A 19,259-nucleotide genomic window follows, 5' to 3' on the forward strand; every position below is an offset into this window, starting at 1 on the left:
AAAGCGTACAAAGCAGAAACGCTAAATAGGTAGCCACACACTCCGGGTACCCGTACTAAGGGCCAACTTTTGAAATTTCCATAGACTTTTCTATTGGTTCTCTTGTGTGGGGGGCGGGGCTAAATTTCCCAGCTCAGCGTCAGTCGTTATGTATAGCCGTGACATCAACAAAGCCTTGCGTCTCATTGGCTGGACATTAGTGACCTCGTGCAGTCTCCCTGGAGAGGGCACACACAGGAACCTGGAAGCAGCAGAGGAGGGACCCTGTCCGAGGCTCTCCTCAAGTTGGTGGTTAGCTGTTAGCTACCAACTCAGGGAGGCCGAGGAAGCAAACCTGTGGGTCAGGAGATCTCAAGCCTCATCAGAAAGCCGCTGGGTTGCCCAGGCCGGTGGCAACTATGCAGAGAATTCTGCGCGGTATTTTAAATTTCTTTTGGAGGCGGGCAGAATCTGATGGAAAACTCCAGATTCAAGGTAATCCTTTGGCTCTGAGAGTCGTTCTCCCCGTATCCCCCACCTAAGAAGACTCCTCAGAAAGGGTCTTCTCCACCATGAGGTTCTGTGGGGCTTGAATAGCGGGGAGGGACCGGCCGCCATGCATTGTGGCGGTTAAGTCTGAGGGTCCTTAAGTTGCCAAGCGGTTAGGCGAACAGTGAACTCTCCCTAAGTTCCGTTGGTGTGCCAAGGCAGGAAGCTGTTTGGATGAACTCAAAGGACACGTGACACGAGTCTTTGTGGGCTGTACTGTCTCTGCCTTTCCCAGGCAAGATGCCTCTGTGTAGTCCCCAGTGAAGGGGCGCATCTCACGTTGAGAGTGAATGTGGCCTTGTTTCCCAAGTACACACTATCTGATGCCAGGGGGCGGAGTCAGTCATAGGGAGGGTACCATGAAGGAAGGTGGCCGGTTGTCCCAGCAGGATACTGGAGCCAGATCCCCAAACATTACTTACCCATCGTGCTTGTGACCAATAAAAGGCAATTTGGAAACATGTCCTTACATCTGCTCAGACCTTTTAATGCTCTGTCAGAGTTTAGAGCCAGGGCTATGCATTTGCTGCTGGTGATGAGGCAGGCAGGCTTGCCCTAGTAATAGTGGGGGTTCCCAGAGCTTCCTGAGCAGGGAAGATGAGCGCTGCTGCACTTGTGCTCTCTGGGACAGGTCACCCACAGATGCCATGGAGGTGTCATTCGGTAGTCACAACCTTAGGGAGCAGAAATGGTTACTGTGTTCAGAGAAGTGACAATATGTGCTCACATCTGCACAGCTGGTCAGAGTAGGACTTGTGTGTCGCTTGTATTTGATGGGAGCCAGTGTGACCTTGGTTTACCTGTCTCATAGATAACTTCAAGCTGAAGTCTGTCAGAGGAATTGTGACCCATCTCTGCCCCGACTATGGCTGGATTAATGAAACCATCTTCTTTAATCCTGACATGGTATGTGGAAATGTTCCAGTGAATGTTGGAATGAGCGTCATTGCTCTTATAGAAGAGGATGAAACAACTCACGCAGTGAAAACCATCAAAGTAAGCCTGAGTTTGCTAACATTCCCTCACAGTAATGGCATTTTGATTATTCCTCTTGGATTAAGACAAGCAACATTGTGGACATAGGGTCAAAGTTGACCTTCTCCTTTGAGTTTAGAAGACTTGATGCTCTAAAATTCAACTGCAGTGATGTTTTTCTGTTCCTAAATCTTTTGCATCTCTTCTCCTAGTATTTGAACAACATAGTAAATTATGGTCATTCTATTCCCTCCCCCCACTCCGTAGCTTGCATCTCTTAGTGAAAGCTGCTTTCTATCCTATGCATTCAAACTAGTAGAATTAGCACGAGCAGCCCTGTGTGCGCCATACTTTTAAATACACCAATTAAGATCTACTTAGCACACACAAATGTCCACTATTTACATACCACTGGATGACTTTAAATTTCTTTTAGCTATACTATCTAAATTGATTATCTCACCAACAGGTTATATAAAAGCCTTTTGCCAGCATTGGTAAACATAGATTATTAATTTCTATTATTAAACTATTATAAAAATAATTGTATATTTTATTATTGTAAAATGAGAACTAATATAGATTTATAATATTTCAAATTATAAAAATTTTTATTTTTTGGTTTCTATATGTGTGTGTTGCCTGCATGTGTTGTATGCATGTGGAATCAGCATGCAGACATGTGTGGAAGTCGTAGTTCAACACTGGCATGTTTTTCTCAGTTACTCATGCCCCTTTATATTTAGAGACAGTCTCTCCCAGAACCTGGAGCTCACTGTTAGGGCTATTCTGAACTGTTCAGAAAGTTACAGAATCTGTCTGTCTCTACCTTCAGGACTGAGGTTACAGATGGATTCCACCATATCTTGCTTTTATGTGGAGGTTCTGGGAATCAGCATTTAGGTCCTATGGTTGCACAGTAAGCACTTCACCCACCAAGACAATTTCCTACCTCTCAAATTTCTTTAAATCTTAGTGATAAAGTAGCAATTTTCTCTTTTTGTTCTTCTCATTAGTTAAATTCATAATAGCTCTTTCCATGCTAGGAAAAAATATCTATCTTTGTTAGGAAAAATGTTCATGCTTCTTCCCATTATTTTACTTAATGCTCTGTTTTCTTGATTTTATGTATAATTTTAACATATTATAAGTATTCTCATTGTATCTTCTTGTTTTATCAAGAATTGTACAGCTAATGTCAATTCACAATTTATGCAAACATTCATTTCTTTTCCATTTTATCTATTCTTGTTTTAGGAGACAGGCTCTTAATCTGTTTATCATATGCCTGGAATTCATCATGTAGCCTTCACTGACCTCAAATTCACAGTCGTTCTACTAGTCTCTTCATTCCAATTGCTAGGATTACAAGCCCCATGCACTGTGTCTTGGGTTGGTTTTGTTTCTTTCTAAAAGCTGTATGAGTATATAAGTGCAAACATGCAAGCATTCAATCACCCTGTTTTTGACATACGGTCCTAAGACAAGGATCCACGTAGTAATAAGAGCAGCGGGGCTGCATCCCCGGCACCCGGCCGCCCGCATGGCTAGCTTATGCCCCGAAATAATTACTCGGAAACTGTATTATTTTAAACACTACTTGACCCATTAGTTTTAACCTCTTATTGGCTAGCCCTTACATATTGATCTAACCCATTTCTAATAATCTGTGTAGCCCACGAGGTGGCTTACCAGGGAAGATCTTAACCTGCGGCTGTGTCAGGTGGGAGAATCATGGTGACTGCCTGACTCGGCCTCTTTCTCCCAGCATTCTGTTCTGTCTACTCCGCCTACCTAATTTTCTGTCCTATCAGGCCAAGCAGTTATCTTTATTAGTTAACCAATGAAAGCAACAGATAAGATACAAGTCCCGATCTGGGCGCTGGGTCCGAGTACCCGGGGCTCCCGGGCGGGCAGCAGTTCCTTTGTTTCTGTGGCCTGCCTGCACCAAGCGGGGTAGGCGCTTTGTCTGCGGGCTGCCCAACCAGCACGGAGGCCTGATCTTTCGGCGCCAGGAGACCCAGCATTGGGGTGAGTTTCTGGCCCACGGCGCCAGCCTGGGACGGGGAGCTCGGGGGTTTCTTGGCCCCCTGTCCTGCTTGGGCTCTCTGCTGCCTCTTTCTTCCTGGCCCACCCAGCTTCCGTCCAGACCCCTCCCCACTTCGCCCCCACTGCCCTCTTTTGGCGCGTAGCATCGCCCAGCGCAGCCTATCTGGGCGCTGGGTCCGAGTACCCGGGGCTCCCGGGCGGGCAGCAGTTCCTTTGTTTCTGTGGCCTGCCTGCACCAAGCGGGGTAGGCGCTTTGTCTGCGGGCTGCCCAACCAGCACGGAGGCCTGATCTTTCGGCGCCAGGAGACCCAGCATTGGGGTGAGTTTCTGGCCCACGGCGCCAGCCTGGGACGGGGAGCTCGGGGGTTTCTTGGCCCCCTGTCCTGCTTGGGCTCTCTGCTGCCTCTTTCTTCCTGGCCCACCCAGCTTCCGTCCAGACCCCTCCCCACTTCGCCCCCACTGCCCTCTTTTGGCGCGTAGCATCGCCCAGCGCAGCCTATCTGGGCGCTGGGTCCGAGTACCCGGGGCTCCCGGGCAGGCAGCAGTTCCTTTGTTTCTGTGGCCTGCCTGCACCAAGCTGGGTAGGCGCTTTGTCTGCGGGCTGCCCAACCAGCACGGAGGCCTGATCTTTCGGCGTCAGGAGACCCAGCATTGGGGTGAGTTTCTGGCCCACAGCGCCAGCCTGGGACGGGGAGCTCGGGGGTTTCTTGGCCCCCTGTCCTGCTTGGGCTCTCTGCTGCCTCTTTCTTCCTGGCCCACCCAGCTTCCGTCCAGACCCCTCCCCACTTCGCCCCCACTGCCCTCTTTTGGCGCGTAGCATCGCCCAGCGCAGCCTATCTGGGCGCTGGGTCCGAGTACCCGGGGCTCCCGGGGGGCAGCAGTTCCTTTGTTTCTGTGGCCTGCCTGCACCAAGCGGGGTAGGCGCTTTGTCTGCGGGCTGCCCAACCAGCACGGAGGCCTGATCTTTCGGCGCCAGGAGACCCAGCATTGGGGTGAGTTTCTGGCCCACGGCGCCAGCCTGGGACGGGGAGCTCGGGGGTTTCTTGGCCCCCTGTCCTGCTTGGGCTCTCTGCTGCCTCTTTCTTCCTGGCCCACCCAGCTTCCGTCCAGACCCCTCCCCACTTCGCCCCCACTGCCCTCTTTTGGCGCGTAGCATCGCCCAGCGCAGCCTATCTGGGCGCTGGGTCCGAGTAGCCGGGGCTCCCGGGGGGCAGCAGTTCCTTTGTTTCTGTGGCCTGCCTGCACCAAGCGGGGTAGGCGCTTTGTCTGCGGGCTGCCCAACCAGCACGGAGGCCTGATCTTTCGGCGCCAGGAGACCCAGCATTGGGGAGACCCAGCATTGGGGAGTCCCAGCATTGGGAGAGCCAACATTGGGGAGAGACAGCGTTTGGTAGGCAAGGAGACCTAATCCGGTAAAAGAAGATCCATAGGGAGCATTTGGAAGAAGAGATGGGCCGACGTCAAGGCAAGAATTCGCCCAACAAGCTGAAAAGCAACATGAAGCTACCAGAAACAAGCGACCTCACAACGGGAGGACAAGAACCCCTTAATCAAGAGGAAGGAGAAAAGATTGACTTCATGAAAGTGATTGACACCCTTAAACAGCATGTAAAAAACGCCCTTATAGAAATGGATGAGAAATATAACAGAAAGTTTGAAGAATTGAATAAATCAGTGAATGATACCCTAGAAAACCAAGGAAAAACAATCAAACAGATAATGGAAACAGTTCAAGACCTGAAAACTGAAATGGAGGCAAAGAAGAAAACACAAACAGAGGGCCGTCTGGACATGGAAAATCTAGGTAAACGAATAGAGACTACAGAAACAAGCATAACCAGCAGAATACAAGAGATAGAAGAAAGACTCTCGGATTCTGAAGATACCATAGAGAAAATAAACACACTGATCAAAGAAAACAGCAAGTCCAACAAACTCTCATCACAAAACATTCAGGAAATATGGGACACAATAAAAAGACCAAACCTAAGAATAATAGGAGTAGAAGAAGGAGAAGAAGGGCAGCTCAATGGTCCAGAAAATCTATTTAATAAAATTATAGAAGAAAACTTTCCCAACCTAAGGAAAGATTTTCCTATGAAGGTGCAAGAAGCATACAGAACACCGAATAGGCTGGATCAAAAAAAAACATCCCCTCGCCATATAATTATCAAAACACAAAGCATACAAAATAAGGAAAGAATATTAAGAGCTGCAAAGGAAAAAGGCCAAATTACTTATAAAGGTAAACCTATCAGACTTACACCTGACTTCTCCATGGAAACCATGAAAGCCAGAAGGTCCTGGTTAGATGTACTGCAGAAACTGAGAGACCATGGGTGCAAGCCCAGATTACTATACCCAGCCAAGCTTTCATTCACTATAAATGGAGAAAATAAAATTTTCCAGGATAAAAACAAATTTAAACAATACGCAGCCACAAATCCAGCCTTACAGAAAGTAATTGAAGGAAAATCACTAACCAAGGAGTCCAACAATGACCACAATACCTCAGACATCTAGAGACCCTTCACCAACACAAAACAAAGAAGGGAAACTCACAAACTCTACGACTAAAAAAAAAAAAATGACCGGAGTTAACAACCACTGGTCATTAATATCACTTAATGTCAATGGACTCAACTCACCTATAAAAAGGCACAGGCTAAGAGATTGGATAAGAAAACAGGATCCAACATTCTGCTGTTTACAAGAAACACACCTCAACCACAAAGACAGGCACCTACTCAGAGTAAAGGGCTGGGAAAAGGCCTATCAAGCAAATGGTCCTAAGAAACAGGCAGGTGTGGCCATACTAATCTCTAACAAAGTTGACTTTAAACTTAAATCAATCAGAAGAGATGGAGAGGGGCATTTTATACTCATAACAGGAACAGTTCATCAGGATGAAGTCTCAATCCTGAACATCTATGCCCCTAATATAAAAGCACCCACGTACATAAAAGAAACATTGCTAAAATTCAAGGCAGCCATCAAACCGCACACACTAATAGTAGGAGACTTCAACACTCCTCTCTCACCAATGGACAGGTCAATCAGACAGGAACCTAACAGAGAAATAAGAGAATTAGTGGAGGTAATGAATCAAATGGACTTAACAGACATCTATAGAACATTCCATCCAAATAGGAAAGAATATACCTTCTTCTCTGCAGCTCATGGAACCTTCTCGAAAATCGACCACATAGTCGGTAACAAAGCAAACATCCACAGTTACAAAAAAATATTAGTAACCACCTGTGTCTTATCAGATCACCATGGATTAAAGTTAGAATTCAACAATAATGCTACCCCCAGAAAGCCTACAAAGTCATGGAAACTGAACAGTCAACTACTGAACCATACCTGGATTAAGGAAGAAATAAAGAAAGAAATTAAAGTCTTCCTGGAATTCAATGAAAATAAAGAAACAACATACTCAAACTTATGGGACACTATGAAAGCAGTCCTAAGAGGAAAGTTCATAGCACTAAGTGCCCACTTAAAGAAAACAGAGAAAGCTCACATTGGAGACTTAACAGCCCACCTGAAAGCTCTAGAAAAAAAAGAAGCAGACTCACCTAGGAGGAGTAGAAGACTGGAAATAATCAAACTGAGGGCTGAAATCAACAAAATAGAAACACAGAAAACAATACAAAGAATCAATGAAACAAAAAGCTGGTTCCTGGAGAAAATCAACAAGATTGACAAACCACTATCCAAGCTAATCAAACGGCAGAGAGAGAATTTGCAAATTAATAAGATCAGAAATGAAAAGGGGGACATAACCACAGACACAGAGGAAATTCAGAGAATCATTAGATCTTACTACAAAAGCCTATATGCCACAAAATTGGAAAATGTAAAGGAAATGGATACTTTTTTAGATAAATATCATATACCAAAGTTAAATCAGGACCTGGTGAACAATCTAAATAGACCTGTTAGTCGCGAAGAATTAGAAGAGGTTATCAAAAACCTCCCTACCAAAAAAAGCCCAGGACCAGATGGTTTCAATGCGGAATTCTACCAGATCTTCCAAGAAGATCTAATACCTATACTCCTTAATGTATTCCACAAGATAGAAACAGAAGGGTCATTACCAAACTCCTTTTATGAAGCCACAATTACTCTGATACCAAAACCACTCAAAGACTCAACCAGGAAAGAGAACTACAGGCCAATCTCACTCATGAATATCGACGCAAAAATCCTCAACAAAATACTGGCAAATCGAATCCAAGAACACATCCGAAAAATTATCCATTATGATCAAGTAGGCTTCATTCCTGAGATGCAGGGCTGGTTCAACATACGAAAATCTATCAATGTAATCCAGCATATAAATAAACTGAAAGAAAAAAACCATATGATCATTTCATTAGATGCTGAAAAAGCATTTGACAAAATTCAACATCCATTTATGTTAAAAGTCTTGGAGAGATTAGGGATACAAGGGTCATACCTAAATATAATAAAAGCTATATACAGCAAGCCGACAGCTAACATCAAATTAAACGGAGAGAAACTCAAAGCCATCCCACTTAACTCAGGAACACGACAAGGCTGTCCACTCTCCCCATACCTCTTCAATATAGTGCTTGAAGTTCTAGCAATAGCAATAAGACAACATAATGGAATCAAGGGGATTCGAATTGGAAAGGAAGAAGTTAAACTTTCGTTATTTGCAGATGATATGATAGTGTACATAAGCGACCCCAAAAACTCCACCAAAGAACTCCTACAGCTGATAAACAGCTTTAGTAATGTGGCAGGATACAAGATCAACTCCAAAAAATCAGTCGCCCTCTTATACACAAAGGATATGGAAGCAGAGAGGGAAATCAGAGAAGCTTCACCATTCACAATAGCCAAAAACAGCATAAAATATCTTGGGGTACATCTAACCAAGGAAGTGAAAGATCTATTTGACAAGAACTTTAAGGCATTGAAGAAAGAAATTGAAGAGGATACCAAAAAATGGATGGACCTCCCTTGCTCTTGGATTGGGAGGATCAACATAGTAAAAATGGCAATTCTACCAAAGGCTATTTATAGATTCAATGCAATCCCCATCAAGATCCCATCAAAATTCTTCACAGATCTGGAGAGGACAATAATCAACTTTATATGGAAAAACAAAAAACCCAGGATAGCCAAAACAATCCTATACAATAAAGGATCTTCTGGAGGCATTACCATCCCTGACTTCAAACTCTATTACAGAGCTACAGTAATGAAAACAGTGTGGTACTGGCATAAAAACAGAGAAGTCGACCAATGGAATCGTATAGAAGACCCGGATTTTATCCCACAAACCTATGAACACCTGATTTTCGATAAAGGAGCTAAAAGTATAAAATGGAAGAAAGAAAGCATCTTCAACAAATGGTGCTGGCACAACTGGATGTCATCTTGTAGAAGAATGAAAATAGACCCTTATCTATCACCGTGCACAAAACTCAAGTCCAAATGGATTAAAGACCTCAATATCAGCCCGAACACACTGAACCTGATAGAAGAGAAAGTGGGAAGTACCCTACAGGAGCTGGGCACAGGAGATCGCTTCCTATGTATAACCCCAGAAGCACAGACATTAAGGGCAACATTGAATAAATGGGACCTACTTAAACTAAGAAGCTTCTGTAAAGCAAAGGACATAGTCAATAAGACACAAAGGCAACCTACTGATTGGGAGAAGATCTTCACCAACCCCACAACAGACAAAGGTCTGATCTCCAAAATATATAGAGAACTCAAGAAACTAGACTTTAAAATGCTAATTAACCCAATTAAAAAATGGGGCACTGAACTGAACAGAGAATTCTCAGCAGAGGAAGTTCAAATGGCCAAAAGACACTTAAAGTCGTGCTCAACTTCCTTAGCAATCAGGGAAATGCAAATCAAAACATCTTTGAGATATCATCTTACACCTGTCAGAATGGCTAAAGTCAAAAACACCAAGGATAACCTTTGCTGGAGAGGCTGTGGAGGAACGGGTACCCTCATCCATTGCTGGTGGGAATGCCATCTTGTGCAACCACTGTGGAAGTCAGTGTTTCGGTTTCTCAGGAAATTCGGGATCAACTTACCCCTGGACCCAGCAATACCACTCCTGGGAATATACCCAAGAGATGCTCTATCATATGACAAAAGCATTTGTTCAACTATGTTCATAGCAGTATTATTTGTAATAGCCAGAACCTGGAAACAACCTAGATGCCCTTCAATGGAAGAATGGATGAAGAAAGTATGGAATATATACACGCTAGAGTACTACGCTGCGGTAAAAAACAATGACTTCTCGAATTTTGCAGGCAAATGGATGGAAATAGAAAACACTATCCTGAGTGAGGTGTCCCAGACCCAAAAAGATGAACATGGGATGTACTCGCTCATAATTGGTTTCTAGCCATAAATTAGGGCCACGGAGTCTACAATAGGTGAACCTAAAGAAGCTAAGTAAGAAGGTGAACCCAAGGAAAAACATATAGTTATCCTCTTGGCTAAGGGAAGTAGACCCAATTGCCGGGGAGAAAATTAGGATCTTGGGGGTGGGGTGGGATGGGGGTAAGGGGAGATGGGGAGAGAAAAGGTAGAAGGGAAGGAGGGGGGACTTGGGGAATCAGGAGAATTGGGATAAAGGAAAGGTGGATAGGGGAGCACGGAACCACAATTCTTAGTTAAGGGAACCACTTTAGGGTGAGCAAGAGATTTGACCCTAGAGGGGCTCCCAAGTGCCCAACATGAGGTTCCCAGTTAGTTCCTTGGGTAGCAGAGGATTGGGAACCTGAAATGACCTTATCCGAGAGCAATACTGACGAATATCTTGCATATCATCATAGAACCTTCATCTGGTGATGGATGGAGACAGAGACAGAGACCCACACTGGAGCACTGGACTGAGCTCCCAAGGTCCCAATGAGGAGCAGAAGGAGGGAGAACATGAGCAAAGAAGTCGGGACCATGAGGCGTGCACCCACCCACTGAGACAGTGGAGCTGATCTACTGGGAGCTCACCAAGGCCAGATGGACTGTGACCGAAAAAGCATGGGATAAAACCGGACTCTCTGAACATGGCGAACAATGAGGGCTGATGAGACGCCAAGGACAATGGCACGGGGTTTTGATCCTACTTAATGTGCTGGCTTTGTGGAAGCCTAGCCAGTTTGGATGTTCACCTTCCTAGATATGGACGGAGGGGGGAGGACCTAGGACTTACCACAGGGCAGGGAACCTGGACTGCTCTGTGGACTGGAGAGGGAGGGGGAGAGGAGTGGGGGGAGGGGTAGAAGGGTGGGAGGAGGGGTAGAAGGGTGGGAGGAGGGGGAGGGAAATGGGAGGCTGGGAGGAGGTGGAAACTTGTTTTTTGTTTATGTTTTTTTTCTTCTTTTCTTAATAAAAAAATTATTAAAAAAAAAAAAAAAATAAAATAAAATAAAATAAAAAGAGAGAGAGAGAGAGAGCACAGGCTGGAAGAGAGCTCTGCTCTCTGACGCACACGCGATGAAGCTCCGACCCAGGATGGACATAGGCTAGAATCTTTCCCGGTAAGACTGATGCTACACGGATTATTAGAAATGGGCTAGTCCAGGTGCAAGAGTTAGCCGAGAAGAGGATAGCTATAATGGGCCAAGCAGTGTTTAAATGAATACAATTTGTGTGTTGTTATTTCGGGGCATAAGCTAGCCAGGCGGCCGGAGTGCTGGGGACGCAGCCCCGCTGCTCATATTACAACATGGATGTAGGCAAGCATATGGGGCATTTTCTTAATTAGTGACTAACGGGGAACTGCTGTGGGGAAATGCTCTTATACACTGTAAAGATTTGTCACTCATATTAGCTTAATAACACGCTGATTGGCCAGTAGCCAGGCAGGAAGTATAGGTGGGAGGCCAGACTATAAGAATTCTGGGAAGAGGAAAGGCATACAGTCAGTCACAAGCCAGACACAGAGGAAGCAAGATGGGAATGCTTTACTGAGAAAAGGTACCAAGTCACAGAGTTAAACATAGACAAGAATTATGGGTTAATTTAAGTGTAAGTCATAGTAGCCTCATCCATAAATGGGAACCGAGAGTGGCTGCCCTGAGATGGTCTTTAGGACCTACGAAACCAAGCAAAGGACAAGTATCTGATACGTAGTAGTAGGTGCTCAGAAACTGGCATCTGTCACTACTGACTCAGCTATGAATGACTGTCCGCCCGGGAGAGGGGAGCATGGCGTCTCTCTGAGCTCACTTCCTCTTCCTCCCAGCATTACATCAGAATGGCGCCCAACATAGGGCAACTGAATCCACTGAAAGCCTAAGAAAGCTTGGGAAAGAGTAAAGCATGTTTTCTTGGTAGAAGCGATTTCTTGGGTCTGCTTTGCTTGCTAGAAGCAAGCAAGTGCTCTCATCTAAGAGAGGCTTCCTGACTCAGCTTCAGCTTCAAAACCCTGCAGCTCTTAAGAGGTCCTGCCACGAAACACTTAAATGGTGTTGACGGAAAGCTGAACGCATGCTTTTCGGTTTTCAGCCGTAGCAGGAAAAAAGCTGTGCCATTTAAAAATGCCGGCTTTGTGGGCCGTCCTGCCAGGGCAAACTCTGACTCTTTGAGGCAGGAGGTCAGCTACAGAGAGAGCATTTGAGTGTTGTAGTTTGTTTGCTGGCAAGGACCTTGAAACGCCATAGACTTGTGACAGTAAACGTGGCTACAGCCGGTACATCCACCATGAGGCTGGAAAGCTAAGGAATGGGCTGGATCTAGCTGCCAAAGTCACAGCTTTAATCCTACCCATATTGCTCCATAATTTAAAGGCTCATGTGGTCAGAAAAAGAGAGAGAGATACAGTAAAAAGAGATTCAAAGACAAAGAAAACTTTTAAATGATTTACAGTGTGTTAAAAATATATGCAAGCTAAAAGTTAAAAGTTCTTAAAAGTAAAAAAAGGAAGAAAGAGGGTAGTTGGGTGTGGTAGTATACACCTTTAATCCCAACACTTGGGAGGCAGAGGGAGATTGACCTCTGTGACTTCAAGGTGTGGTAGCACACGCCTTTAACCCCAGTGCCTAGAAGGCAGAGACAAACAGATCTCTGTGAGTTCAAGGTGTAGTAGTGTACACCTTTAATCCCAAATGCCTGGGAGGCAGAGACAGACGGATCTCTGAGAGTTCAAAGACAGCCTGGTCTACAGAGTTACTTCAGGTCAAAGACACAGAGAACCTGTCTCAAAAAGCAAAAAATAAACAAAATAGAGGTTAAAATAAAGTGCACAGAGATGGGAAATACACAGAGAATTTTGATATTGTATGTTATTATGCTCTGTTTGAATTGTTTGAATGCTGAGAAAAGAGTAACAGCTGCTAAAAGATATTTGTTTATAAATGCTGCTGAACTAATCCAACATAGATACTTTGAAAATGCCATGACTTTGAAATTTGGATCTAAGGACATGATGCTTTGGAAAGGAGTTTCTTATTTTGTTTTCACGAGGGTGAGAGTCTGTGGATTGCTTTCCATCCCAATGTGGTATGATGGACCACGCCCTCCTGAAAGGTTGCTGTGAACATCTTCAGAAAATTGCTTCGCTCAACTGCCAACTGAGATGAAACTAGCACACAGGTTATACCATGAAAGACCTCATTAACGACGCCCCCATTCAGCAGGAGCAGTTTGGAGAGAAAAAACTGCGCCCATGTTCCCAAATATGGTTCATAAACGTTCTTATACATTTAAAGGGGGATATGATAGAGATATGAATAATTTACATTGATATGGATTTTGTTTTAGTGATTTAAATTTAAGGTCAATTTTGTTATATGTATATGTGTTTCTGATCTTGATTAAGGTACTGTGATTGTGTAGTTCATTTAAAAATGTAATGTATAATTAGAAATATAGATTGTTAATAGATAATCATAATAGTCAAGTTTGTAGTCATGTTAGTTAAGATTTTCTAGATGTACCTAGATATATTTTAGATAGGCATTCTTCATATTTTTCAAAGATTATAGAATATGGCATTTTAAATGTTTTAATAACTTAGGGTTTTTCATGACAATGAGACACTCTGCTCCTGGCAGCACCAATCTACTTCAAGAGGAAAATGGGCATCGAAGAGGATCCTTATGAAGTTTGATAGCCATTTGGGCAAGAAATTGTTCTTGCCTGGACTATTGCATAAACTGGACACAGAGAACCTGCAGAGAGAGGACTACTGAACTTGCCTAAAGGTGAGATGATCTTTCGGGGTTCCTGATTCATGAAAGAGTCTGCAAGACATTTTTCAGGACAAGCAGATAGTGACTGCCTTTGAAATTTCCTGCTTCATGGAAATGTCTGCTGGAAACTATGGGCCTGTAGGCCGAAGATGGATGCCCCAACGGTACAGAGAAACTTTGGGTGACTGTCAAGGCAGCGAGATGTCTCTGTCATTTCTAGAGTTTTGGACTTCTTGTGTACTTAGGTAATATTATATCCTTCTGGAGTCTTTGATACTGTTGAAGAATAGATAGATAGTTAAGTTGTTTTCCTTTGTTATGATAAAGATAAAATAGATGTAAATATTGTAATTTTTACTTGATAACTGTTTTGTTATATGTAATTTTGCTATGTTAAAGTTAAAGCCTTCCTTCCTTTTTGTTTAAACAGAAAAAGGGGAAATGATGGAGGAAGGTCATTGGTTAAGTAATAAAGAAACTGCTTGGCCCCATAGGTTAAAACATAGGTGGGAGGAGTAAACAGAAAAGAATTCTGGGAGGAAGAGGAAGTGAGCAGAGAGATGCCATGCTCCCCTCTCCCGGGCGGATGCAAGAGCTCTGCTCTCTGACGCACACGCGATGAAGCTCCGACCCAGGATGGACATAGGCTAGAATCTTTCCCGGTAAGACTGATGCTACACAGATTATTAGAAATGGGCTAGTCCAGGTACAAGAGTTAGCCGAGAAGAGGATAGATATAATGGGCCAAGCAGTGTTTAAATGAAAAAAAAAAAAAAAAAAAAAAAAAAAAAAAAAAAAAAGATACAAGTCCCACCTCCATCAGATCCACATCTTGCTTTGTAACTTGTTGTATGTAGTGGCCCTGTACTGCACATTGGATCATTTGACTGGGAAGGGCAATAGAATATTAAAATCTTTTCTTAAGCCTGAAGATATATCTTTATTCTTCTCTTTGTTCATGTTATTTCTATTTTTAAAGATTTACTTTATTTTTAAACATGTATACATGTGTCCCCGTGGGTTTATGCCACCTGTGTATAGATGCCTGCAGACAGCATTAGCACTAGTGTGGTAGAGCTTATGGCATTATGAGCTGCCTAGCATGGGTGCTTGGAGACAAACTCAGGTCATCTGGAACCAATATGTGCTATTCACTTCTGAGCCATCTCTCCAGCCCCATTAATCATATTTCTTAGGTTAAAAAAATAGAACTGGCAGAATACAAGTTTTCCAGGAAAACTCTGAACTTCTTCAAGGTAGAGTATATCTGTGATTTTCTGTAGAGTGGGAAATGTGAATGCATTCAACATAGGTGAGCAATTTATTTTTGGAATACATTTACCAAACCATGGAACAGGCACAGACAGTTTATGCATCTTCTCATGTCCATGATGATATATCTTATTGAAAGCTGTCATTTAAGTGATTTCTGATGAATCTGGTCTGTTTTGATGTGAAAAATAAAGCACTCTGTCTCTGACAGGAGTCGTATGTCCCCAAAGTCCTTACAACTGTGACAAACCAACTTGTTAAGTTGCCATCGTTTTGATGGTGAATCATTTGCATATACAAACATCTGCTTGTAATTGTTATTTTAGCTGCAATCACTGTCTCCTTGTATTATAGGTAAAAGCCATGTCTGATCCTATCTATGGTATTGAACCATCAGAATTTGACAAAAGACTTTGCATTAAGTGTGTGACTTACGCAACACGGGACAACATCTTCATAAGCAAGGAAACATTTTTCCCCATGCAACTACTTTCTGGAGGTATGGTTTGCATTTTTTTAGTTCTTTAAGAACTTTATATAATGAACTTTGACCATTTTCATCTCCTCCCCCGAGCCCACCCCTCTTCCCTATACACCCAACTTTGTGTCCTCTCCTTATTCACTGATCAAGTCCAATCTGCACTACTTATACATTCAAGGATGTGAAGGCTTCCCCTGGAACATGGTGGACCTACCAGTAGCAATATTCTTAATTTTTATTTATGTCTATGAGTATTTACATGCACATATGTGTACTGTGTGTGTGCCTGGTACCCAAAGAGGGCTGAAGAGGGTCTTGGGTCCCCTGAAACTAGAGTTTCAGATGGTTCTGAGCCACCATGTTGTTGCTGGGAACCAAACCTCTGCTAGAGCACCAGGAGCTCTTTACTACAGAGCCATCTCTCCAGGACTGAGATTATAAACTTTTGCCAGCACATCTGACTACATTCAATTTCTAGCCACTGAACACATTAAGCATGCAAGGGATTTACATAAAAAATACTTCAATCACTGCAAAGCCAGGGTGCAAATAGTTCTTGTTCCTTTTCTCTCCACCTCTTCTCTATGTGTCCTTGTTCTAAAACACTGTTAGTCTCAACAGTCAGACCCTCTGACTTTGACTTTAGCCTAGGTACACTGGGAGGTACTCAGATTCAGCAATTTGCTTCTACAAATGTTCCTGGCTGCCTCTCCAAATGGAGATGTGGCTATTTGAAGAGGAATACCAGTGATTCTAACAAATTGCTTTCTCTGAGACATACAGTTCTTAGTTGTCAATATCTGACTGTTAATGAAGGTAGAAAAAGCAGTGTTTAAAGGATTATAAACTTCCCTTATTGTAGGAAGATATTCAAGGTATCTGTGATGGGTTTTATTTTATCTTTTGTTTTTTGAGACAGGGTTTCTCTGTGTTGCTTTGGAACCTGTCCTGGAACTCACTCTGTAGACCAGGCTGGCCTCAAACTCACAGAGATCCACCTGCCTCTGCATCTGGAGTGATGGCATTAAAGGCACAAGCCACCATACCTGTCCAAAAGGTATCTATAAGCATTTGGAAAAGTGACTTTACATTCCGGAAATGTTGGTCATCCTATTGCAGTGACAAAGGGCCTTAGGTAATGTGACATGACCTGAGCGCAATAATATTTACCCTTCTAATTTTCTTGGCTGTTTTAGGATTTTTGCCCTTTAAAGGGGACTTGTTGCTGGTTGAGTATTCCTTGAAGCCAGGTACTTCAAACATCACTATTCACTCTGTGAGCCTGCTAAACTCCCAGAATATGGATGAGGTAATTTGCTTCCATGTTGCCCTTGTCATGGGTAGGTAACTGCCTATCCTTCCTTCCTGATAACTTTCTTTCTCAGAATTTTGTTTGGCAGTATATCCCCTGCAAAAGTAGACACATTCACGAATGTGAATTAAAAAAGAAATAATAGGCCAGGTGGTGGTGGTGCACGGCTTTAATCCCAGCACTCGGGAGGCAGAGGCAGGCGGATCTCTGTGAGTTCGAGGCCAGCCTGGTCTACAAGAGCTAGTTCCAGGACAGGAACCAAAAAAGCTACAGAGAAACCCTGTCTCGAAAAATCCAAAAAAAAAAAAAAAGAAAAGAGAAATAATAGAAAATAATGTAGAATATACACATACTTAATTCCTAGGCTGTGTGCTTTACTTGACGTTAGGATGTTCTGTGAACAGCAGTTAGAAAGCACCTTGACTGTGAGGCAATTGTGGGTAAACGTTGAGTGCACTGGGTTTGAGGTGTTCAGCCTGCTGATAAAGGTGGGTAAGACCATGGTCGGTACAGCCTGAGAATTAGATGTAAAGTCAGGGTGGTATACTGTGTGACCATATTGGTTAACACGAATGGCACATCCTCTCATCACACGGGAGATAGAGTGTGGGGCCACCTTGGGTAGCTTGAGGGACATGTCTTCTCATCACACAGGAATAGAATGTGTCGATACAGTTTTCAGGTATTCCCTGTGTGTCTAGGATGAGAATCAGTGATGGGCCAAGGGACCTGCTGATGAGAGCCAAGGGGTTGTTGAGGGTCATCTGTGGTGGGCTCTGCTTCTCCATACTCAGTGTCTTCATTTCTCATCATAGGTCTGTGTGACCAGTATTGATGGAAGAACTGGCGTGGTAGACGACATCATCTTTTTCACCTTGGACTCTCTCCAGAAGCCTAAAGACTATACTCCAGGGCTGTACGACATTGTGAATGTAATTGCTGTGGACAGCATTCAACCAAACTGTTCTTGGAGGGCAGTATCAATGGTCCCAGTGGACATGTGTATTGACATTTAGTTTTAGGACAGCCGGATTACTAGCATCATCCTGGAATCAGAGGGGAAGCCAGTTTTCATTAATAAACTGCCCAGTTATTTTGATGATTTCCTAACAGAGCAGGAGATTGGTACTAAGCAAAATTTTGTTTGGCCTTTAATCAACCCTTCAGGGTTTTTATTATCAAAAGAGGCGAAATTCACAGGACTCAAGGGCCAGTCTTTTCTGTGGGTTTTAATGCATTATAGAATGATAGAGAAAAAAGAAGAAAACATAGGAGTATATGCAATAAAAATTACAAGTTACCATTAGTATTTCTATCGGAGAGCCTTGCAATTAGAAACAGAATATTTCTATTTCCATATGACTCCTGGGATCACGCCATAACACAGTATGGTGGAGGGATTGAGGTTTTCCCACTTGCATGCATCATACCAAGCAGAGGCCCCTTGGAAGGCTTTATGTTATGCCTTGGAAGTTTCATTCATTCAGTCAATACTTACTAAGGAAACAATAGGTAGAGAGTACGGCTCGGACATCCCAGTGGCAGGCTGGGATGGGCAGAGACAGAACAATAAACTGAGAACATATAGGTATACAATTATGGGGGTAGTGCTGCTGTAAAGAACAGGCATGCTATGGGGAATGTGCCATGCTAATGGGAAAGGCTGATTTGATTTAGGATGTTCAGGGGTGGTCCAGCTATTGGGATGGCATTTCACTGAGCAAGGTGACTCACGGAGTATGCGGAACTTGCTGTAAATTGCGCTTGTTTATTTGCTCTCTTCTTGGGTTTATTCAACATCTGATTTTATCTTTCTCATTTCCTCTTCCCCATTGCTCCTTCTATCAAATGTTAGGTTATATTTATCTTGATCCCCTATATGTAATTTGCATGCACACTCCTGCTAGTATACCTCCTCCCACTCTGGTACCCCTCTACCCCTTGCTTCACCTCTACCCAATCACAGAGATCTAATTTCCTCACTGCAGTGACATCCCCTTCTCACACATAGGAGGTAAGACCATTGTGCTTATTTGGTTCATTGAACTACTAAGTGAGTGAAAGAGGTAGCCAAGACCATAGGGATGGCTAGCCCGACCAGAATTCAGAATCAGAATGCTTGTTTTTTCTTTCTTTCTTTCTTTCTTTCTTTCTTCCTTCCTTCCTTCCTTCCTTTCCTTCCTTCCTTCCTTCTTAATTAAATTCTTAAGTCATCGTATAAACAATGAGTTTTGCTATGGCATTTTCAAAAGTATGTGCATGCATACGAGCATGTGTGCATGTGTGTGAGAGAGAAAATACTTTTTACTAATTCATTTTTGTATTCCACTGCCCCCCTCTCTGTTCGTTTCTTCTTCTCAAACAGTGTCCCTTTCTACTTTCACGTCACAAGTGTTCCATACCCTCTCTTTTTTCTGCCTTCCTTAAGATCTCTTCC

General features: G+C 43.4%; 1 protein-coding gene across 1 annotated transcript; it reads left to right on the top strand.

The window, feature by feature from the left end:
- Nucleotides 1-398: 398 nt before the first annotated feature.
- On the top strand, nucleotides 399-17,838 carry LOC121437482 (cancer/testis antigen 55-like). The gene is made up of 5 exons (XM_041637350.1): nucleotides 399-474; nucleotides 1,340-1,524; nucleotides 15,384-15,528; nucleotides 16,707-16,819; nucleotides 17,638-17,838. The coding sequence occupies exons 1-5, from the start codon at nucleotides 399-401 to the stop codon at nucleotides 17,836-17,838; spliced, it is 720 nt and encodes a 239-aa protein (XP_041493284.1).
- The last annotated feature ends 1,421 nt before the right edge of the window (nucleotides 17,839-19,259 follow it).

The sequence above is a fragment of the Microtus oregoni genome, unplaced genomic scaffold (assembly GCF_018167655.1).
Source record: "Microtus oregoni isolate MIOR12 unplaced genomic scaffold, Mior012 000052F_ref0000163, whole genome shotgun sequence".
In the NCBI taxonomy this organism is placed as follows: Eukaryota; Metazoa; Chordata; class Mammalia; order Rodentia; family Cricetidae; genus Microtus; species Microtus oregoni.